Source organism: Perca flavescens, chromosome 5, assembly GCF_004354835.1.
Source record: "Perca flavescens isolate YP-PL-M2 chromosome 5, PFLA_1.0, whole genome shotgun sequence".
NCBI classification, from domain to species: domain Eukaryota; kingdom Metazoa; phylum Chordata; class Actinopteri; order Perciformes; family Percidae; genus Perca; species Perca flavescens.
Window position 1 is genome coordinate 16865524 of NC_041335.1, and position 23706 is coordinate 16889229.

The following is a 23706-nucleotide window of genomic DNA, read 5'->3' on the forward strand; positions in this document are numbered from 1 at the left end:
GGTCTGATGATCGACATTAGTGAAACTAGCTAATTGTTATTTTAGTTGCCTTTTAAAATTAGTCATAAAAATTCGTTTCAGCAAAGTTAAGATTTGTTGCTTGTTGCTGAAATTCGACTTTATTATTATACACTCACCATCAGCAGAAGAACATTAGGCTAAATCGTGTATTTTGAATCGCACTTTTCACTTTCAAACAGCGCGTGTGGTTGCTGGGCCTACATCATCTTAAAAACGGGAAACGCCACCGCGTGTGTCCGCGAGTCTGTGTATAAATTGATAAGCTTATTGGTATCAGAGCAAATCGAAAACTTCATGGGCACACACTCTCTCTCTCTCTCTCTCTCTCTCTCTCTCTCTCTCTCACCCCACACACACACACACACAGTGCACACATAGGGCACACACACACACACACACACACACACAGGGCACAGATCCAGTCTCTCCCACTCACGCTTATGCTTGGGCTGTACACCGAACTGCCGGTAACCGGAGGTCTATCACCGGGGAATTCGATATTTAAACACGGTATGAGCTGCAGTAATGGATGATTTTTGAAACAAAAGATAGGCAGAATGCGCAAAACGCTGCACATTTATAAATGCAGGAGAATCCCCAGCAGGCTATAATATTTAATTTCTTTTTGACACATTATTTATTATATACCTTGCGTGTACGAAATGAAATACAAATTAACCAGAGAATGGTTAAATAAATCTGTCCACAGACACTCTGAATAAATATGGACTGTGGTTAGGCTGGATTGAGTGCAGGAGAAACGCGAGGACACAGCGCTAGAAAATCGGTAGAGATCGGTGAGCGTCGAGAGATTCAGCATGTTGACCTCGCAGTGACCCCTTCAACTTTAAACTCTGGATGCCTCTGCTTATCAGGATCTACAGTAATCCAATCAAAATCATGCGCGCTCGCGTCAACCCGCTGCTGCTGCTGCTGCTGCTGCTGCTGCTGCTGTTGATACAGGCCTCACGTATCCATAATGAGATAATATGTGTGTGTATGTCTTTTATGTGAGAGTAGACCTGTGGTTTTGATTTCAGGATATGCACCAACCAAATCCTCATCACATTTGGGTGTGTTGTAGTTAACAAGTTACATATAGCCTACAGGGCACTGTCATTTAATGTGGCCTAGTCATCTTCATCTCACACCAATGGTCAGAAGGTTTACAGAAACAGTAAAATGTTCCCACTTTCTCTGACTTTAACAATAACAAGTTTATCTGATCAATCAGGACAGTTAGATGGATAATCCTTTTTGTGTGGTGTAAAATCCAATGAGCAGGCTGTATAAAGGATTAATTCTCAGTGACGCTGTGAGAATTTATTAAAATGCTTTTGAAAACTAAATTATCCTCAACCGTTTGTCTGTGTGTGTGTGTGTGTGTGTGTGTGTGTGTGTGTGCGCGCGCGTGTTTGTGTGTGTGTGTCTGATTGGCCAGTGTCACAACCGTGATTTGGGCTGCAGATACCGATGCACTGTGCAGACCTATGGGAGCGCAGGGAAGGCAGAAGGGGGAGGGCAAAGTGTCTGAGGCGGACTTGACTCCATTTGTAATGAAGGATCTGATGAGTTGGGTTCAGATCAGGGCTGCCGCTGAGTCCGCGAGGGCAATGTAGAGAGGAGCGATATTATGAAGAAGAGATTACATCCGTTTTGAACGGATCTCAGCCTCTGCAGCTGGCGGTGACGGGGAGGCGGCGGAGCGGACACGCCGCGGTCTGCGCGCAGGGAGGCGGACAGCGGAGCGAGAAACAACCCGATGATATTTCGGAGCTGCACCGGGAATATGGTGGATTTTTGAGAATCGACACCGCAACATTTTGGACAGTTTTTTTTTTTTTTTAAATAATCTGGTGGAAATCCAAGCAAGCAAAAAAAAAAAAAAAAAAAAAAAAACACAAGCAGGCTGCAGAGCGCGCAGGAGCAGGATGAGCGTGTTTTGTGCAGGGAGAGCAGAGCAGTGCATTTGAGGTAAAGGCCCTCGCGGGGTGACCATCCAAAATTAAACACACATCCAAGCACACACAGAGACACACACACACACCGTTCGGACACAGACTGTGGTTATCTTATTTTATGTCAGTGATATGCACTTTATGCACTTCCATTTTTAAACAGCACGGCTGTAGTTTGACATAATTCAGTTCTTAACACACTGTGGAACTTCAAGCTCCAATTATTGTCATGCATTAAAGTTGACATACAAAATATGAATATTAATGGAGGTTATACTAGCCTACCACTGTAGTTATAATACACTCTGACATCTGGATTCGTAATACCAAATAAATATGCATGATCAGTGTCACCATTTAAAAAAACAATGTTCATGCACATTTAATCTTATTTTAAGTGGACGTTTGTGATTAAGTTATTACAGTGTAAGTCAATATAATGTAATGCAATGTAAGTCATTATCTTTATGCTATTTTGCAAAGAGAGAACCAAACGTTGTGTGTGGATTTTCACCACAATAACAAAGTGCTTATAGAGGCCAACGTTAACCGCCTCTTTGTGTATCTTTTAACAAAATCAGTTCATAAATAGGCTAGAATAAATAGGCTATTTTTTTGTAATCAGATCTAAATTAAGTTGAGACTGACCTCAATTTGCCTTGATTGAATTACACCACAACCCTTGTTTGATACTAACCTTTGTGTTTGTGTGTGTGTGTGTGTGTCAGTGGGACATGGCAAACGGAGGAGACCAGTTCGGCCTTGCAGAGCGTCCGGACTCTGACTGCATGGATTCCCCAAAAGAGACCAAACAGGAACATCCCAGCTACACATTAAACTCACCAGTTTCACCGCAGACAGCGTCCAGCCAGCAGGTATCGGCCTGTACTGCGGATCAGAATGTAAATATTCATTATCGATTAGCCATTTCAGCTATCCAGAAGTTTGAAGTATCCTGGACCGCAGAACTGTAGACTAAATATTCACCTCAATAATTTACCGTGGATTAGGTTTATTTCATAAACCTCTCATTATTTGAATACAATTATATGTATGCTATAGGCATAATGCTTTAATTTCACTTCCAGAAGACTTCCTCTTTAGTTGTTGTGAGCACTGTTTATATTTTTGCTGCAGGGGATGGAGGGAATCAAAGTTTTCCTCCACGACAAAGAGCTTTGGACAAAGTTTGATGAAGTGGGAACAGAAATGATCATCACCAAGGCTGGGAGGTAAGCGCTTCGGAGGAAGAATACATTATCTGTTGATTATAGTTTTATAGTATTTTTTTTTTTTTTTTTTTTTTACTTTGGGAATAATTGATTTATCAAATTATTTTTATTAAGCCAAGTCTTTACTAAAACGCTGTGGTTGAATGAACGAGATAGATTTTTATGAGCCGCATGTCTGTTTCAATACTTCTGGGACCAAAATGTAGCCTGCGTCGTCGCCAGGCCTCAGGGGACGTTGTCTCAGAAGACACTGGCTGTTTAGTTTATTATAACTTCAGGTATTTTTTGGAATCTAAATTTTCTGTATTTGAAAGGGAATATTGATTTTTTTTTCCTGAATGTGCTCTTTGTAGGAGGATGTTCCCCAGTTACAAGGTGAAGGTTACAGGACTCAACCCAAAAACCAAGTACATACTCCTGATGGACATTGTGCCCGGAGACGACCACCGCTACAAATTTGCAGACAACAAATGGTTCGTTTAGCAACATGTATACGTGTGTAATGGACAAAATCCAAACTTAGATTACTCCACAAAAAAAAAAAAAAAAAAAAAAAATTGAATAAGCATCCATCCCCAGTGTCCCAGTGCACAGGTCAGCTTTCCCATGATAGACCCTATTGATTATTAATATGTAACATTTTAAACATCGTTTACAGAGTAAATGGTGAATACACGATAACACAACCACCACTATTTTAAATAAATAAATAAAAAAGAATAGCATATTCCTATACTTTTGGAGATAAAAAAAATCCCCCCGAAAATTTTCTTTTCTTACTTTTTCGTTATTAGGCCCTCTATGAATTCAACATTAGAAACCTCAGCCTAAAACCTCTGTAAAAAGATATCAAGCTGTTGTGGTTTTACCTTCCACTCCTTCCCATGCCTCTAAAGGTCGTGTCTTTCTTGCAGACTGGCATGGCCTAATTCCCTGTGTGTCTGCCCGCCGGTTAAATATGATGAGTATGAAGGGTTCACCGGGCGGACAGACGGCATAGACCGGATTAAATCGGGTTTGTTGTGCTGGGGGGGAAATCCGACGCTACAGTGAGATCCGTCAATGCTTTGCCTCTTCAGAGCATCAGGCACACGGTTCCACAATGTAAGGGGCCGGAAGCACGAGTATGCAGACTGTGTGGATCAACGTACCGTGACACAAAGTCCCATGCGTAATGGAGGCGAGCGGTGTTTATAGAGATACGTCGGTGCTGGCCTTTAGGCATTTTTAATAGAAAACGTTTTTAAAGATTTTGTGTGGGAGTGGGTGATTGGTCCCATCCACTTACAGGCGGCAAATTTGTTTCTAAGTTAATGTATTTTTTTCTTTTTTGCAAGGTCAAGTCATTTGACCTTTAATCACAATGACATATAGGCTACATGGCTAATATTTATTAAAGGCCTTTATTCTTTGGCTTTATTGATCACATCGCCCACTAATTATTTAGTATGCCCTAGAAAACGCCAGATGTAAACATAATGAGAAACTCACCTGCAAACGTTTAAGGCTACATTGATTAAACATTCAAACACTTCTCAAACAGGTTGGCCCTGTCTGCTCATCAGCTGCTGTTAAAAAGCGAGAAAATAGTCCAATCGTTCACAGATTAGATGGTTAAAATGTTCTTGGATGTTTATGGTCCTTGCATTATTATGTTTTTCAGCATGTTTTTCTCGCACGCGCCTAACAGCATTCTCTGGCACATAACAGCCTAACAGACACTTATGCAACTTTGTAAGACCGAAATAATTTGGGTCGACCAAGCTAAGGTCCAGATGTGGATATCTGCGTAAACTTGAACTAAACAAGGTGCATTTTTTTGTTTGTCTAATTAAAGCACCAGGCACTCTGCAGCCGGCGGCAGTGCAGGCCTCCTGCGCCACGGGGCGCCGGACAGAACTGTAGGCTGGTCAGACGAGCCACTGTGACCCACTAAGTGTCAATGTCTGACCGTTTTCTGATCTGTTGCATTTCCTCTGCTGTAAAGGTCGGTAACGGGGAAGGCAGAGCCCGCGATGCCCGGGAGGCTCTACGTCCATCCAGACTCTCCCGCCACCGGGGCTCACTGGAGCCGCCAGCTCATCTCCTTTCAGAAGCTCAAACTTACCAACAACCACCTGGACCCCTTTGGACATGTGAGTCTGTCTTCTTGATAGTATTTAGCTAATGTGGTTTATTTCTTCAGAAAAAGGAAACATGTTCTTGGTCTGCTTGGATTTAAAACATATATTTGTTTGCCCTTTGAATGGCTGGACCTGTACTTTTAGTCCATAAAGTCCTAGGTCTGGCAATTCAAGACTAATATAGGCCTAATAAAACGTCATTTAAAAAGACACCAGAAGACAAAGGCCTTCAATTACCAATGAAAATGGTCTATTGGTCATATTAAAAAGCCATATAATATGCATTTTAAATAATCAACCATGAGTGATGTTTTTGATGTAAGCTATCAGACAAACTACAGGTCCAGTTAGGCAGGCAGGCAGGCATAGCCACATGTAGCTCACTCTCGTGAATAACTCAGCAGACATCACAACACCAATCAGCACGAGGCCACACTTCAGACTAAACAGAGAGACTCGTTCCCGCCATGCCCAGCCTTCATTGCTCCAGTTACGTCCAGTCAGAGTCTAGATACACCTATTTCACGAGCATGTATGGTGTAGGCTACAGCGCGAGAGCAGGTGAGCACGGATTGTTTTTGCGCGCGCGCAGAAACAATCTTTTCAGGCTCGTTAAATTAGAGGAAATGATTTCAATGACTCTTAAGCCCATTAGCTAATGCATGTGGACACGTCACTGCGATTAAACGGAGCCCTCCTGGATAAACAAACGTGCTCGCGACCGTGCGTGCGCATGCACAGAGGGCCGTGATCCAATTTAAAAAGATAAATAAAAAATAAAAACCCTTGAGGGGTTGCAGTGTCGTGGGAAATAGTTAAGATTGGGGCTGAAGTGGTCACCGAGTGTGAATTAATTTCACCGAAAACCATTGGAATTAGTCTGCCAGGTTAATCATCAGTGATTCCATAGAATTGTATTTTAAAATGTAGGCCTACCAATATGTCACATCACGTGGTTCTGCTACATAACCATGTTTTATTTAGTTGTGGTTGAAAGGAAATGGGCACGGACGAAATGAAATTAACTGTGTGTACAATTTGCTTCACTAATCATTTAGTTTTAAGGTGGCTACATATCCTTGGTTCCATGCATGGGTTTTGATTGACATGAAGATAAAAAACAAAACAAATATCAACATAAATCATTTACCTGTATGCTACACATGTCTGAAGCGGCACATTTTTTTTATTACATTCATGCAGAAAATATGACATCAATCTATATATATTTTTTAATCTTGGCTATAACAAAATACAATGTCTGCTCTTGGGGGAGATCACTTTGATCTTACTGATGTGAATGAAAATCTGTCATAAAGATGAATGTCTTCCAAGAAATCCGGGTACCTTGACATGAGTTGGGTTTAGGCTCCAACTGGCCTCTAGTCCAGGTCCCAGCATCTGCTGGTGGGAAACATTACAGGTCTGTCAATCTCACCTCCTCAATCTCCTCTATCGCTGTGCAGATAATACTCAACTCCATGCACAAATACCAGCCTCGCCTCCATATTGTCAAGGCGGACGAGAACAACGGCTTTGGCTCAAAAAACACAGCTTTCTGCACCCACGTCTTCCCTGAGACGGCCTTCATTGCTGTGACATCCTACCAGAACCACAAGGTACGCTTTACTGTTCAAATATAGGAACTACTGTAAAACCCCACGTTTTAGAAAGGTGCACTGCCACCTAAATCTCTTTTATGGGTAAAACTAATACAGTGATTGCAAGTTTTAAAAAAATAGCATACAATACAAAAAGTGATATTTAGACATTATTTGGTGCTTTTTTTAAAGGCTGAAGGCTTCCTCCTAATTATCCTATTAATTATGAATCTCAAAGTCATGTGTACAAATTAGATCTGTTCTACTGTTAAATTTGTGACCATTTAGATAAGTGTATAAAGATTTGCCTTTGGTCACTGACCACACACAAACTTCTGTCTCTCCCACACATTAACACACACACACACACACACACACACACACACACACACACACACACACACACACACACACATGCACACTTTTTCTTTGTTTGTATTACTGTCTGTATTTTGTATCCAGAAAGTCAATTTGGATTCTTCTTTGTTTATGTGGCCCTTACTCAGTATTTGTAAATATGTCCGAAAATAAGTTGTGTGTGTGTGTGTGTGTGTGTGTGTGTGTGTGTGTGTGTGTGTGTGTGTGTGTGTTTGAGCATGTGTGAGAGTGAGTGTTGGTCGGTAATGATCTGTTTCTTTCCCTTGATCCTGGATGATCCCATTTTCTCGAAGTCTTCTAGAAAGACAGATTGCTAAAGCTGCTTTGCTGGTTAAGTTTTCAAAAATAACTTTGATTTGATCACATTTCTTAACAAAACATTAATAACATAAATAAATACATTTCACCTATAATCGTTAGATAATATACCTTGTTAGTACTTAAAAAAGGAGAGGTCTTCATTTTGCACACTTTTATCTACAGCTTCAATATGGTGTTCTTTTATTTATTGTATAAAACAAGTATTTCATCCATTACGTAATCACATTCATTTATTTAGAATAGTAGATACAGTTTTTAGTTTATAAAAAAGTTTAAAAAAAAAGTTATTCATATTTTTATGTATAAACTTATTGGTAATAGTTGTTAATAGTAGTTAAATGTAATTGTTGTAACTGTCTATTTTATCAAAATGTCTTTATGAAGGCTATATAAATACTTAAGTGTAATGTAATACATTCATAGTTTGTATTTTAAACTACTACTAATTTGTAGTATTATTATTATTAGCGGCAGTAGCAGAAGTAGTAGTAGACAAAGTGACCATTGAATTGCTTTTGAGTATTAGAAAATTATTTTCACTTTTCTGAGCTATTACAGATGTGTAATTGAATGTGTAAAAGAAAATCTTAAACTTTATATTTCAATCGTACATGCAATAAAAAGTACTATTGAAATCCCACTATTAATTCCAACCTTCATGTGTAGAACATTTGAGCCAGTAGTTTGCTGGAGGCTATCAGTATTATCGGCACTTCAAAGTTTGTTTGGACCCGAGCTCGTGTCAGATCTCCAGTCCACTTGGCTGCTGTGTGATGGACACACTGTGCAATAGTTTCCCTCCATGACATCACTGAGAGAGGTTTGAAGACTTAAACATCAAAGCTCGCAGCTTTGGACCTCTAAAAGCTTTGGCCTGAAATCCTTAAACCTGGCGACTGTTTGGGTAAACAGTTTATTCTGTGTCAGCTGGCGAGGACACTGTCCGCTCCGTTAGAAACGTCAGCGGCTGAGGAATGTTGGCCGTGCACAGCTTCAGCAGCGCTGCTTTTAACATCTGCAGGGCCTCTCACTAATAGTGAACTGTTGACTTTCAGTCAATGAAAAGAATGGTTTAAAAACTGAAAGTGCCTTTGTGTGTCTATACTCGAATGAAACTGTGTTTGTTTGGGGCCTGTTTGGGCACCTCTTGTGGTGTAATGCTTGTGTCTGAGCTTTTCTATGTTTTGTGCTCAGATTACACAGCTGAAGATAGAGAATAATCCTTTTGCTAAGGGCTTCAGAGGCAGCGACGACAATGAGCTGCACCGCATGGCCAAGCTACAAGGGTGAGTACAGCGTTGTTGATGCCTGCGTTTGTGCATGAGTGTGTGCGTGTTTCCAGTATCTACGTGCTTGTCAGTATTCATAAGAAATAATCCAATCCATTCTTTTCATTGAGGATTGTTATGATGGGGTACATATGGTCTAAGATGTGTGTGTGTGTGTGTGTGTCTGTGTGTGTGTGTGTGTGTGTGTGTCTGTGTGTGTGTGTGCCATTGTCACCTAAAGGTTGATCTTAGCCTAAAACCTGGACCAGAGCGTGCAGCACAAACATGACACACCGGGCGTCAGTTCCTGCATTGATAGCTAGATAAGATCATGTTGCCGCTGGTCTATTAGACTGTCACTACGGATCAGCTGATGGCCCTACATGGTGTCTGTTTGCATGTTAAACTAATCTCCATTCAAGCACTTTGGCAGGCAGTTAAGATATTTTAATAAGCCAATGGGAGAGCCTGTTGCTGAGAGGGGGGGGGGAAGAGGTTGGTATTACATGCTGCAGTGTAACAATAACACAGGGGTGCTGCAGCACCACCCCTGTGTTATTGTGCTGCTGTGGTTGGTAGAGAGCAGAAGAGAGTCTATCTGAAGTGACACACGGATGGATGTTTATTTTTAGCACGCCGTATTATCTCACAACAACAGGACTCTGTGTGTGTGTGTGTGTGTGTGTGTGTGTGTGTGTGCGTGCGTCAAGCGTGTGTGTGCATGAGTGTGTGTCACTGTCTCAGCGAGGGTCAGGGAGATGTGGCCCTCTGTCCCCTACATACCACAGAGTTCACCAATAGGGCAGTGAGTACAGAGAAAGATCAGAGCTGAAAGGATGGGGACAGCTAAGTAGACTTGAAAGGAAAGGGAGAAAAAAAAAGCACACACACAATATAACCAGGCAGAAATGAATGTAACAGAAATACCTGTACAGAGACAGGAGAGGTCGTGTTGTGCAGCACACCTGAGTCCATAACATTAGATGCAAATTGTTGCTTCTGCTGTAATTCTCAACCCACCTCCACCTCTCTGTTTCAGTAAGGACTACCCTGTGGTCCCTCGCAGTACTGTCCGTCAGAGAGCCTGCTCCACCGGGAGTCCCTTCAGTGGGGAGTGCCGGGGTCTGCAAGGTTCCCCCGAAGCTGTTGGATCCCCCTACAGCTGTGAGAACGGCTTGAGCAGCGGCAGTCCTCAGGAGCTGCTGAGGGCTCCCCCTGCACACTACCCCCCTCCTCATCCTCACCTGCAGCACGGCCAACAGCCACAAATCTACCACTGCACCAAGAGGAAAGGTAGGAGGAAGCTGTGTGTCTCTGCCCGCAGTACATTGTGTAAGAAGAAAATGATTGCCTATCTCAAGCTGTAAAAACAAAAAGCAATGCCCTTAGTTAACTCCCTGACACAGGAGTGCAGATATGACCTATTTATTTTTCATTTAATTATTGTAATATGTTATGTCATAGTGGCAATAATTGTGTATTTTTCTCACTTCACATATTACACCCCCCTTAACTTTTCTTTTGCCCATTGAGTGAAAATATACATTCATTCTGTTACTGCTGGCGAATATTTATTTGGTAATCTTTATGTTAATCAGGCCCCGTCCACACGTACCAAAACGATCTTTTTTTTACCCGTCTTCCATGGATTCGTTTCCAGAATAGTTGCGTCCAAACGAATCCACTTGCAAATGACTAAATACGCTACTTCATATGCCAGGCCTATAGGCGGCGCTGTTTCTGCTACAGAAATTCACCAAAAAACGGAGAAGAGCATAGTCACTTCCACTTCCCATCATAACCATATAACATGACTAGCTAGATTATAATTTCCTCTTAATACATCCGTGGACTAAAATAACTTCCACCACTGCTCATTTTATAAAGGCCGCCGCAAGAAAATGTGTCTTTGTTTACGTTGTATAATGTGCTGTTGGATTGCTTTTTATTTTGCATGATTGCAGCGCGCTAGCAGCGAGCTAACGTTAGGGCGCTAACGTTTGCTAGCTCTAACATCGGCAGTCAAACAAACATCAATGATCCATGAATGATGTCTTTTTAATAATCTATACGTTTTTCTTGCAGTAGCCTTTCTACAATAAGCCGTGGTAAAAGTTACTATAATCCGTTCAAGGAGTTGATAAGCAGACAGATTAGCTAGCTAGTTGATAAGTTGTCTACTTCCACTTTATAGCCATAGCAGCTAACGTTAACGTTACTTCGCTGCTGGAGCGGTCAGCTACTTTAGCGATGTTTAACGTTGGCTACATAACGTTAGCAATATATCTTGTGTAGAGAGTCCAGAGGGAAGGGTCAGGGAGCAGAGACACAGTATTTAGATGAAGTGAGCTGGTTTGACCATGGAGATGGGATATGCTCGCTTAGCTTCCCCGCAGTTGTGTGTGCGTCAGCGGCCGTGGGAGAGGGTGTAAAAGAGGGGCGTGGCGATGACATCATCGATACGGATCCGTGTTCACCATCCATACGAAGCCAAACGAGAGCCGTTTTCGGATTTTTTCACCCTGAGACCTGGTTTCAAAAAAGTTAGTTTTCAGGCAGTCTGTTTGCAGGATTCGTCTGGACGGTCGGCCCAAACGATGCAAAACATGTGCGTTTGCACAAAAAAACGTTTCCGTGTGGACGGCCCCTCAGTTACATTACAGCCAAGTCACAGCATCCTCTTACTAGTTATGCAGTTACTGCTGGGCTGTTACTGGCATCAGATTTACTAAGGCAGCAGCTGAATGAATGAATAAATAAGTTATTCTCATGTCTGGTCATTTACACAGTTAATTCAGACATATTGATCAACAGCTAAAAGAAAATCAGTATGATAACTGTGCAATTCTGCACTGTGCTAGAGAAGAATGCAAAAGGCCTTTTAAATTTGGAATATGCTACTTTACAGAATGGTCTGCATTGATGATAAGTATACCGGTAGACTATATACTTTGTAATTAATAGGACTGGGTATGGTTTTAAATGTATTATTGCAATACTGATACTAGGGTACTCTATGTTTACTGTATGCATCAAGAACAAATACATATATTTTCAATAACTTATTGGTTTGAAAGTATAAACCTTTTTTCTTTTACATGACCCTTTTTCAAGCGTTTGGCTTGAAAAAACTCTAAACTTAAGGAGCCAAATAAGCAGTTTGCCCAAATAAAACACTGTCTTCTTTCATTGGTAAAAATATGATTTAAATCAGAAACTATCTGATCAAACAATAAGTAAACTTGAAGGTTTTTAATACACTGTGATTTGGACACATTTAGGTAGATAGCCTACCTAATAGTTAATGGGATAAAACGTGGCCCTTTACTTCAGGCAAAAAACTGCACTTTAACTCTGGCATTATTTATTTGTTTTCTTGAACTGTCTAATGTTTGAAGTCGAAAATTCTGATCTGAAACCTTCCCAGTTCTCACTTGACATTAATGCTAAATGAAAAATAAACACAATATCTTCTCTTTGTCTGTCTCTCTCTTTAGTGGAGGAGAACTGCTCTTCAGGAAACCACCAGCACCCGTACAAGAAACCCTTCACCGGTAGCTCTCCAAATGAGGGCGAGTCTTACTATCACCACTCCTCCTATCCTCCCCCTCCACCTGGTCTGTCCGACATCCCACTCACTGACTCCCCCTACAGCTCAGACATGGTGCAGCGTCAGGCGTGCATGTTTGCCAGCTCCGAGCCCAGACTGGATGAACTCAACTGTACATCCTGGTCATACACCTGCCCGCTCCCCTCTGCCATGACCCCCATGAAACCCTATCCACCTTACACCCCTCATCCTCCCTACAGCTCCAGCCCTCAGGGCTCTCAACTCAGCGCTATAGCCCACCAGAACTCTCCGCCGCTGGGAGAACACATCGACTACAACCCCTATCAGAGCCAGAGCTCTGGACCTCCATCCCAAAGCTCCCAAAACATTCAAAGCAGGCAGCTCAGCTCTCCGCTCAGAGAGTATCCTCGCTACACGCGCAACCTGTCTCCTCCTCTCTACCACACCCTAGAGACGCACACACACATCAGGTGTGGCGTCCCAGAATGGAGTGCAGCCTCCTAACTGAACCAGAGGACATACCCGAAAGAGAGATTCCTCGTCTCAAATTCAGTGACCCTTCTTTCTGCACTTCTGAAAGATGCTGCGCCATATACGGACTAAATATGATTTTAACTTTGTAAAATAATTGTTAAAAGTGTGATTTTTATGCTGTGTGAAGAGGTCTCATTTGTTCCTCATGTTGCTCCCCTGTGCTGGATGGAGCAGTGGATTGTTAAAAACTGGACTTGGACATCCATGAAGCTAAAGAAAAAAAGAGTCTGAGCAGCACAATCAAAGTTGTACCTTATCACCTTTCCATAACCCAAAGACTGGTATCATCCAACTGTCTGCACTGTGAGCCCTGTTAAGGCCAGGCCGTGAACAGTACTAGGCTGTTTTCCTCTCAATGAATCCCACATTCTTCATTGTGAACAATGTAAATTGTGACACACTGTCAGATATTTACTGACCAAAATAATCTCAGCTCTCACAGCAGCCTGAGGGAGACTTTTTTTTTTTTTCTTAAGTGGAGCAAAGCACAGCTCCATGCTCAGTCTCAGTGAAGGAGAAAAGGCATGAGTTTGTGTGTGTGTGTGTGTGTGTGTGTGTGTGTGTGTGTGTGTGTGTGTGTGTGTGTGTGTGTGTGTGTGTGTGTGTGTGTGTGTAAAGTCTATGTCAGCTCAGCTCAAGGATACTATGAGTGCATTTTCAATGAGACAGCCAGTAGTAGCTGCAGGCACTGCACCATAGAAATAAACAGTTTGTTTAGACCATGCTACAGGCTGAAGGACCTGTAAACACGGCTTCCACTGCATTCTGGGTAAATGCACAACTCAGCGTCACACAGCTGCCACCGCTGTCCTCTCAGTCACCCCCAGCTGACCAATCAGTTTTCTCCTTACACTGAGAGCCAGCCAATGAACACGCGCCTCTCTTTTATCCCCAGCTGACCATTCAGAGCTGGAGCGCAGCATGTGTCATGTGTGCGTGTGTGTTTTGGCCCATTTTTGTTTGTTTCGGAATTATTCATGCATCCAGTGGTGATCCTTGACATGCAAGGATTGCTCAGCAAATATAAATCACAGTGCTGTAAACGTGATAATATTGATGCACCAACTCGTTAAAATATCTTTTTGGTCTCTTTATTTTGAATCTAAATGCTCCTTGTCAGGTCCAAACAGCATTTCTCCATTAATCACTTTGACAAGATTGTGTTAAATACATTTCCCTGCAGATTTGGGTCGCATGACTTTCCTCCTTTTAGCTAACTGTAAAGAAAGATTTTTGGCACCTACTGTGCAAGCTGAGATTTTGGTTGATTGTAGTGTAATGAATCAGTATTTATATTTCTGCCCAGGTGTTTTACATGCAGTAACGTGAGAAGGTGCTCTAACAAAAACAAACCATCAGTATGTAAAGAGGAAATCCTCATCATTCCTTGATATGTATTTGATTTGTGTGTGTGAGTATGTGTGTGTGTTCCGAGATTTTTCTTTCTTGTTATAGTATTTATTACTCTAGATTTGTAAAGTTACAAATTAGTTTGTTGTTAACTTGTGAAACAACACAATATTGTTCAGAGATATTTGTTTCTCTTTGAAGGTTTGTTTCTGTTTTCACCCTTCATCTTCAAGTGGTGATAAATAGTTGTGATAAACACACTACATTTTCTGTTCTATGGAAATAAAGATTTATATACAGAAATGGATGGAATTTTAGATAATTTTGCATAAGTCAACTGGTTATAGTGTTCTTCTTTTGTGATTAGACAACAAACACAGCAGAGACAAACTATTAACATTCCCAGTGGGTTATTTAAAGTACGTTCAGCACCTCCGGAGTGGAAAATCTTTTAAGTGCGGTGCAGTTAATCAGTTTCAATGCATGTATCAATATGAAGGACCTGATAACAGCAGCCGGAACCTTTTCCCAAATGTTCCAAAAGTGTCCAACGATCTCATTCAACCACGTCTATTGAGAGTATTGTTTAAAGTGTAACAGTGTGTGCTATGCTGTCTTATCAAGTGTAAGGGACCCCTGTGTCTCTAACTCTTCCACTCAGCAATGAACCCCCCCAGAGTGGTGTGGGTGCTGTGCATACCTTGTCCGCCTCCTCTTATCTGTGACAGCTTGTTTGGCATCTCCAGTCTCCACCAGCTGGACCCCCTCACTGGTGCCCAGAGAGGGGTGGGGTCTGCCAGGATGCAGGACAAAGAAAGGTGGGGGTGCGTTGGTGGTCCTCCCCTCTTCCCTTCTCTTAGACTCCCGTCCAAACTGACATTCGCCCTCCCTCCTCTCTCTTGACATCTCATGTTTCTGTGTCTCTCACAGCAAAGTTAACCTCTTACACCTTACACCTGCTCAGAGTTTACAGCGCACTTATTTTGAAAGAACAAATAGATGTAACATGCAGAGATTTATTTAGAAAAGGCTGCTAAATCATTAAACTTCTAAACCGGTGTATATACATTTAATTGCATAGTTAAATGTCAGTTGTCAGACCTCCCTCTCTCTCCTTCTCTTTTTCTCCTTCCTTTCTCTCTCTCTCGTACACCATAAGGTCAGAGGTTAAGCAGGCAGCTTTTCAGAGGGTCTGTTCCTCCTTAACCCTTCGTCTCCAGACAAACTCGGGCCAGGATGAGGAGGGGGGAAGAGTGAAGTCCCATGCAGGGGCCTCCAACTCTGAAGATGGATTGCATCGCTTCATGTTGGCTTGTACAGTAACAGAGCTTTGCGATGACTTCTGTATGGCTGGGAGTTAGCTTGGAGAATAAAGCTTTGGGTAAAGTGGTAAAGTAATATTAAACACACAGTGTGTGTGTTTGTGTGTGTGTGAAGGGCCTTAATCCATCTCTGGAGGACTTTCTCAGACACACTGGTCGGACAGTAGATTGATGAACCTTTGTGATCAAAGAGCCTAAGTGGTGCTTATCGTTATCGCACCCCACCCCTCCCCCAACACACACACACACACACACACACACACACACACACACACACACACACACACACACACACACACACACACACTAACCCCTCTACATATTCTCCTTTTCTCATCCTTATCCAAATGTACTAGTCCAAAATGGTTTCTAACAGATGCAGAGCACAAACAACCACATACACACACATTGTTTTTTTCTGGTGTGCACAGACAAGACACCACCTACATTTTTAAATGTCACATATTTTGCCTGCAGACCTAAATGTTTGTATAGCATCTACACTGGGATTCTTGCGAATGTTTCTGCTATATTGTATGTTAAAGCAGCTACCCAGTTGCGCAAAGCAATATCTCTTGTAAAGTAAGCTTTTTTAAAAGGCATCAAAGACTTATTTAAATCTTATTTCATTACAGCCTGAACTATTGGTTTGAATCTATAAATGTGTATCTGGAGTCTCTTGCAAGACACTGAGATGCATTTGTGTGATGTCTAGCATTAATGATGCCATTTTGTGTGGAATAAGTGGTCTGAGATGGAGTATAATTGGTAAAGTTGATTATGGTTTGTCTCTATGGGTCTGATGGTGCTCCGTCTTTGTGGCAGTAAAGGGCGACAGCTCAGTCCCTCTTGACTAGCATGGCACTAGTTAATTAAATAACCTTTACACTGGCATGCCACAGGAACTAGAGAAAGCTTGGCTTTAGGCAGTTTTCATGTTTCAAAAATTTGGATTAAGGGTTCTGGCTTTCCAGCAGCCAACTTGAGACAACAACGCACCAAAGCTTGTTCAGGTGTTTTTACAGTAGATATTCTTTAGACCAAGTGCGATCTGAACATTGAGAGGGCATTGTTGTGAAATGGGTTGATGGATGCATCAAACCAATCTTTTTCAGCATATGTTAATATACTAAGCCATAAGTAACTGTGATTAGTATCTGTAAGCACTGTATGGCATGAAGAGGACAGCACAATGGCAGTACAATAATGTAAAACAATGAATGCTTGGCCATTACATATGGTGCAACAACGTAGGAATGGTGGAGGTTTATTTGAATGATACTATCCATCCTTGTTGTTATTTAAAAGCCACAAGAATGGTCTAATGTTGTTAAGCACAGTATAGAAACAAGACTGAGATTCAAAGCTAATTTCCCCCTAAATGAGAGTTTATGGCTGAAACAGCCCAGAAATCACTGAAGTAGATCTTAATATGAGCATAAGGGCTGTCAAGGATAAGAGGCCAAGTAGGAGTGTGCGTGTGTGGGGTGGGGGTGGGGTTGTGTGTGCTTGGGTTGTCCTGCATGTTGCGTCTAAAAGACAAAGGGAAAGGTTATGGGTCAAACTAACAGCAGACAGGGTAGTCCAGGGTCAGAGGGCTCAGACTAACTTGATCAGTGATGGCTGTTTATCTGGCCACCCTCGAACCATCACCCTGATGGAGCTGCCTGATCTTTCCCTCTTGTGCTGGACTCTCGCTTTTAGACCAGTTCAACAACTCAGGGCCATAGCTGATCCCCTTAAAAGAAATAAACATGCACACATCATATCATCATATCTTGTTGGCCACACCATGTGGCCGTCATGTCTTTGTCTCCCTAATTTACCCGTCACAGTCTCCAGTGGAAGCAGCGCTTCTAAAAAGGACACTGATGTGAGCAAGAATAATTGTTTTAACTCCTAACATACTGACAAAGTCCCAAGACCGGCAGCCAAACACACATGAAAGGGTGAAAGGGATAGAGGCGCTCCCACAGTGGGTGGTGGTGGGGGTTATGGGACGTCATGGAGCCAATGTCCCGTCTGATTACAGCCAGAGGACTGGAGAGGCACGCTAATCCTCCACACACACACACACACACACACACACACACACACAAACACACACAAACACACACACACACACAAATATAGATACACAAAAACACTATTTGAGACAAAGACACACAAACACAAAGACAGACAGACATGCACACACAAACCTGTTCAGTCAAGAGATTACACCCAATATCCCCGAACTCACTCCGGCCCCCTTGACAATGATGTCACTACAAGCAGGACTTCACTTTGCCGATCTATTTGTTTGCTCACTGTAAAGACTGACCGTGGCCCCTCACAGTCTCCCAGTTTTGAATAAAGGAACGTTGTCAGGTCATTATCGTGCATGTACCCGGGACCCTAGCCAGGAATTACAAAATAATACTCAGTCAAGTTCTTGCAAAATCACCCCCTCTCTAAAACATTCTTTGTGACTTCCACAAAAAAAGTCTCGATTTTTGTTTGTTTAACTCCCAGTCCACAGTGTCAGGAATAAAAGTTTGGTGGGGAAGCACTGATTCGTTTTTATGACTGTTTTAATGGCCGCTGCTATAGTCAATATTTGTATAACAATGCATCAAATGACAAAATGAAAACATAAAAGGTATCACTTTTAGTGATGAACGTACAGAGAATTATCACCCAAACAGTTCCCATGGGCTCTATGTAGAATTATTGTGAGTTTCAACTCATTTACCTGTTTGGTCCCCAACTTTACTGTTTTGGTTCACTTTCATCGCTCTCACGGTGAAAAAGCTCTAAAAATTCAGTGAACACTACCTATTCAGCACCAAACTGCAGATAGACACAGCAATTAGCTATCGAAGAAAGTAGAGCACAGAAGCTTCCCGCAGGAGTTAATAGATACCAATACAGAGGTAAAAGAGATTGGATATGGGACTTACATTCACCAGGTGACCAGAAACACAACTCCAAATTAAAGCTGCAAGCAGCGTTGGACGGGCCCTCGCGCCTCTACCGGATGCCACTTGCGACCGTGCATATGGTGAACTCCCCCTACTTCCTGTTGCCACTAGGGGGCGCTATAACTTTGAGTAAATATTGGCCTTTATATGTCCTCAGGGTTGGACTTATGAATCCTGAAAAGTTTCAAGCCAATTGGACAATGTACACTCAAGTTACACCCACTTCCTGTTTCAATGGCGAAATGCACAAAATGGCCGCCCCACCACAGCCATGCCCTATGATGAAAAGTTTTTATTTTAATAACTTTTCATCTTTAAAGTTTCAAGCCAATTGGACAATGTGCACTCAAGTTACACCCACTTCCTGTTTCAATGGCGAAATGCACAAAATGGCCGCCCCACCACAGCCATGCCCTATGATGAAAAGTTTTTATTTTAATAACTTTTCATCTTTAAAGTGATGGTTTGGAGTAATTTCACCCTAGGGTCCTTTGCACCTTGACCTCAAGCCAAACAACTCTCCAGATGCTTTTGTCAGCTGGGTCTAACAATGGGAGAGTTAGCGTGATCAGGTGAATAGCTTAGTGCAGGCGCTAATGGATCCAACTGTGTATCTCGTAAATGACCCCACTAATAATGCCTGAAATGATACCAAACTTCTACAGTAGTACAAATAGGTTATGTACTCATAAAGCGATGGATTGGAAAGTTTGTAAGTACACCAGGAGTTTATTATAAAACATATATAATAACACTTGCCTGTTGGCTTCTGCTCACTGCTTCTACTGCTACCGGCAGTAAGACGAGTGCTTAGGGATGTCTACAAATTACAACACTGAAAAGAGATACAACAAAAATATTTATTAATTGAACTTATTTTTTAAAAGTAAGTGCTGTAGTACAACTAGCAGGAGACAAGTTATAATTGAGATAAGTTTGGAGACACTACCTTATTTAATCATTAAATTAATAAATATGTTTTTGTTGTAAAAAAGTTTCTGGAGGGTTGTTTGGCTCGAGGTCTTGATGCAAAGGACCCTAGGGTGAAATTACTCCGAACCATCACTTTAAGGTCTTAAGATGGCACAGACCAAATTTGAAGTTGATCGGATGAAATCTCTAGGAGGAGTTCGTTAACCCCTTGGGGTTAAAGTACGACATGTGGAAATGGCCAAAATTGCACAAATTTTGAACCCAACAGGGGACTTCCTGTTGGGTTTAGGGTATGGCTCCAATGAGCTTTTTTGTACGTCTTGAAATGCTACATATGTGTACCAAGTGTCGTTAGTCTACGTTAAACCCACTGCAGGGGCTCAATTTCTTTATTTTGTAGGGGGCGCTTGTGCGCCTATTCCCGAAACCCTTAAAATAAGTAAATTTTCACCAGGCTTGATGGAACTGCTAATTCTGGTGAGTTTATGAGTATGTTAAGCCCCTCAAAAAAGCGATTAATTTGCCGTAAGAATAATAATTCCTTCAGTTTCAATAGGGCCTTCGCCGCTGTCACCGCTCGGGCCCTAATAAAAGATAATTTGCTCCATATCGCCTGGATGTGTAAATAACCAAAGAACAATAACAATGACATCAGACGCAGCACGCTGTTGCACTAAAGTTAGGGAGGTTATGGAGGAAGTAGCCTAAGCATTTTCGCTTTTATTTCAAAATGTTTGTGTAATGACCGCCGTAACATTATAGCCTGGTTGACACCAGACCCACTCTCAGTTGTAACTGAGAGTGGGTCTGGGAAAGGTTCATTGACGGTTCATTTCCAAAAGGGCGTCACCAACGGACGCCGCTCAAATGCCTCTGGGCTCTGGATAGTCCAACCAATCAGACCAACGATCCGGGTGACGCTGCGCTTCGGTAGCCATCATGTTGAATGTAAAAAGCTGCTCGCCGTCGCTGCGCTATCGTCGTCACGTAAAGCCCGCCTCAACGGTTGTGATTGGTGTAAAGCCCGCCTCAGCGGTTATGATTGGTGCCTCGATTTTGGAGACATTGGAAATGGGTTCTAGGGCTAACTCCTGCAGGCGCATAATTATGACAAATGTCAATGTAGATTGACGTAAAAGTCGCATCAAATCCGCCTTGGTTGTTCACACTGCGGCCGCATTGAAAAACATCAGACCTGGGTCTGATTCAGGACTACATATGGAAAGTGGTCTAAATCTGTTTTGAAAAAAATCTGATCTGGGCAAGATTTGAGTGTTCACACTTGACCCCAAAAAAATCTGATTTGGGCCACTATTTGCCTGCAGTCTGAACGTAGCCAAAATGCTTACATCAGCATGCTCACAATTACAATGCTAACACGCTGATGTTTAGCTAGTATAATGTTTACTGAGTTCACCTAGTATAATGTTTACTGAGTTCACCATGTTAGTTTAGCATGTTAGCATGCTAACATTTGCTTATTAGCATTAAATACAAAGCTGAGGCTGATGCAAGTAGTAGTATGTACTGGACAAATTGACATTTTAACTTGATCATGAGAAGTCAGGAGATCACCAAAGTTAATATTGTTCATCCTGAGGGGAACGTACAGTATGTGTACCAAATTTTCGTCCAAACCAAATTCGTGGACCAACGATGAATACTAGGTGCTGGACAAAAAAACATCCACACACTAGATAATGCTCCCATGAACATTTAGGCTATTTTATCACGGTCTGAAGAAGAGCTTGACGCTTGAAAAGTCACTTGGTGGTAATTAAATATATGTTCATGGGAGCATTATTTAGCGTGCAGACTCTCTTTTTTCCATCCGACCAACAGGCCGACATCGATATCCCTAGTGCCCAACTGCTAGCATGGCTAACGCTGAGGCCATGACCTGTGTCCTTTGGTTGTGCTTGTGCCTTTTTAGGTATAGGCCTACTTTATTTCAGGTGTTCCCAACCTCCTCATACTGTGGTTAAACCAAAAAAGTGGTTTCCTTTCTTAAATTGTTTCATGTGAAGGATTTTTAGTTGCCTGAAGAGGTGAATGTATCGTGCATTTCACAAGAAAAATAAAAAATTTAAGAGAATCAGAAGGAATAGACATCATTTTGTGAATCAGATGTAGGCCTATCTGGTAAATTGTTGTTAAGCTCCCTCATGTAGTCCTGACCCCAGCTTGGCAACCATGTCTTATTTGATTACATTAACCGATATCATGTGTCCCAGCTAGAACAAAAGTTTAGAAATCTGTAAAATATATTTAACATGTGGTTGTATTAAGAACTGATAAATACTATGCTTTCATTTGCCCTTTGTAGCGGTCCCATGTGCCCCAGCATCCCCTAGCAGGCTTCCCTCTCGTGCTTTCCTGCAGGCTTGTCAACACTTGTGTACAAGCATGTTTGCAAACAGGCCAGACAAGACCACTGCTGTGAGACAAACACACAACACAAACATCAATAAACAAACAAATCCATTCACACACCCGACTCCCTCCAAAACACTGCGTGCACACGCAGACCGATTTAAAAGCACTCACTCAACCTGCTGTCAGATGCCACTGCTTGCCAGCAGCAGCATTGTTTTGTTCATACTCGGTGCATTTCTGCGATCTTGTCTCATTAATAATAGATGGTGTCAGAGAGTTGCTGGCCTCTCTGTCTGACAAGGCATTAGCATAAACACAGACTTCCTCTCAATATCTGTTTGCACCACACTGTTGACCTTTAATTATGGATGCCTAAATGTTTGTTACCTGTCCACTCAAGTGTGTGTGTGTGTGTGTGTGTGTGTGTGTGTGTGTGTGTGTGTGTGAACTACAGCAAAAGTCAAGGCTTTTAGGTTTTAGTATTCAATCATGTTTTTTTTTTATTTTTGCATTTTAAGAATTTAAACAGAGGCTTGACAATGAGAACAAGAGCAGAATAAAACAAAAAAAAATCCTAAAAATCATATCATAAAAACACTTTTCTGAGTAAAGTGCTAATAAGTCAGAGCCACAGGAGAGAACAGTTGAGCAGAATATGCAGGGAGTAAGCATAAATGGAAACAAGAAAAACAACTTGACAACACAAAAACATTTTAACATTGAAGAAGCCTCAGTCACTAACACTGCAGATCTAATTAAAATGGGAAGAAACCAGTCCAGTTGCATACACATCAAACATCACATCAGTTTAGCATGGCCTCATCAGATCACATAATTTAATCAATCAGTTTCATACCCACATCAAATATCTATTCTATGATACATAACCATGGTGTAAACAGCACAGACCTGAAGACGCACGCAACCTAGATTTGTGTTATAAAATGTTCTGTGATTCAACATTTGAAAATGAAAGCGGAATTGAATCAGAATACTGTATTGATCCCTTCAGGGAAAATATTTATTTGCAGTTGCTCAGAGTCACATTCAAGGTAAAATAAGAGTAAGAAAAGAGCAAGTCAATAAGTGTATACAGTAAATAAGTAACATATCTACAATAAGACATAAATACAAATGTTAAGATTTTACAGAGAGGCTAAATGAAAAAGGAACAGTTATTGACATGACAATGATTTAGATGTGCAAGTACACAACTTTGATTTAGATATTAGCTAAGATCCAGCGGTCTCTAAATATCTCAAATATGAACACTTAAGCACAACATTTTTTTTATAAATTATTCAGAAAGACAGCATTATTTTCCATTTGTTGTAATAGCACATTGATTTAAAAAAGATATTAAATGCGGATATTTGGATTAAGAGAGGATTTAGCTTTTGTGATGCCCTGAAACAATATATGTGCAACTTAAGAGGATGTTTAAGGGGGAATGGCTTACATTAGGGTTTGGCCTCATTGGATTTATGCCTGCCATTATAGATTCTGACCTATTCATCTTCTTCTCCTCATCCTTCTCAGCTGTTAAAAGGTCTGCTGGTGTTTACATGGGTGTTATGTCTCCATCTCCTCAGCCTCACACTGTGCCCATCACCTGACACAACATGCTTTTATTATAATAGCATCATTCCATTAGTATTAATAAAGTACTGTGTGTAAGTGTGCAGCAAGCCATTCATTCATCAAAAATGGATACAGCGGCATCTCAGCCCGCAGCTATCTTGTGTTGTTGTTTTT

The 23706-nt window shown here is 41.6% G+C and overlaps 1 protein-coding gene across 2 annotated transcripts; it reads left to right on the top strand.

The window, feature by feature from the left end:
* Positions 1-1940: 1940 nt before the first annotated feature.
* tbx5b (T-box transcription factor 5b) lies at positions 1941-13488 on the top strand. Of its 2 annotated transcripts, none has more exons than XM_028578193.1 (9): positions 1941-1995; positions 2708-2881; positions 3117-3211; positions 3565-3684; positions 5199-5346; positions 6801-6953; positions 8829-8920; positions 9942-10195; positions 12400-13488. In XM_028578193.1, exons 2-9 carry the CDS (start codon positions 2714-2716, stop codon positions 12975-12977), a joined length of 1608 nt encoding a protein of 535 aa, XP_028433994.1. In that variant the 5' UTR covers positions 1941-1995; positions 2708-2713; the 3' UTR covers positions 12978-13488. The 2 variants fall into 2 exon arrangements, with proteins under 2 accessions (XP_028433994.1, XP_028433995.1); XM_028578194.1 differs by having other exon boundaries at positions 2708-2854.
* The last annotated feature ends 10218 nt before the right edge of the window (positions 13489-23706 follow it).

What these genes read in the sequence shown, in the direction of transcription:
- tbx5b (XM_028578193.1), top strand. Translation starts at nt 2,714, where the DNA reads ATGGCAAACGGAGGAGACCAGTTCGGCCTTGCAGAGCGTCCGGACTCT. An exon ending in CCTGTACTGCGGATCAGAAT is followed by an intron (nt 2,882 to 3,116) that starts GTAAATATTCAT and finishes TTTTTGCTGCAG; the next exon opens with GGGATGGAGGGAATCAAAGT. An exon ending in ACCTGGACCCCTTTGGACAT is followed by an intron (nt 5,347 to 6,800) that starts GTGAGTCTGTCT and finishes ATCGCTGTGCAG; the next exon opens with ATAATACTCAACTCCATGCA.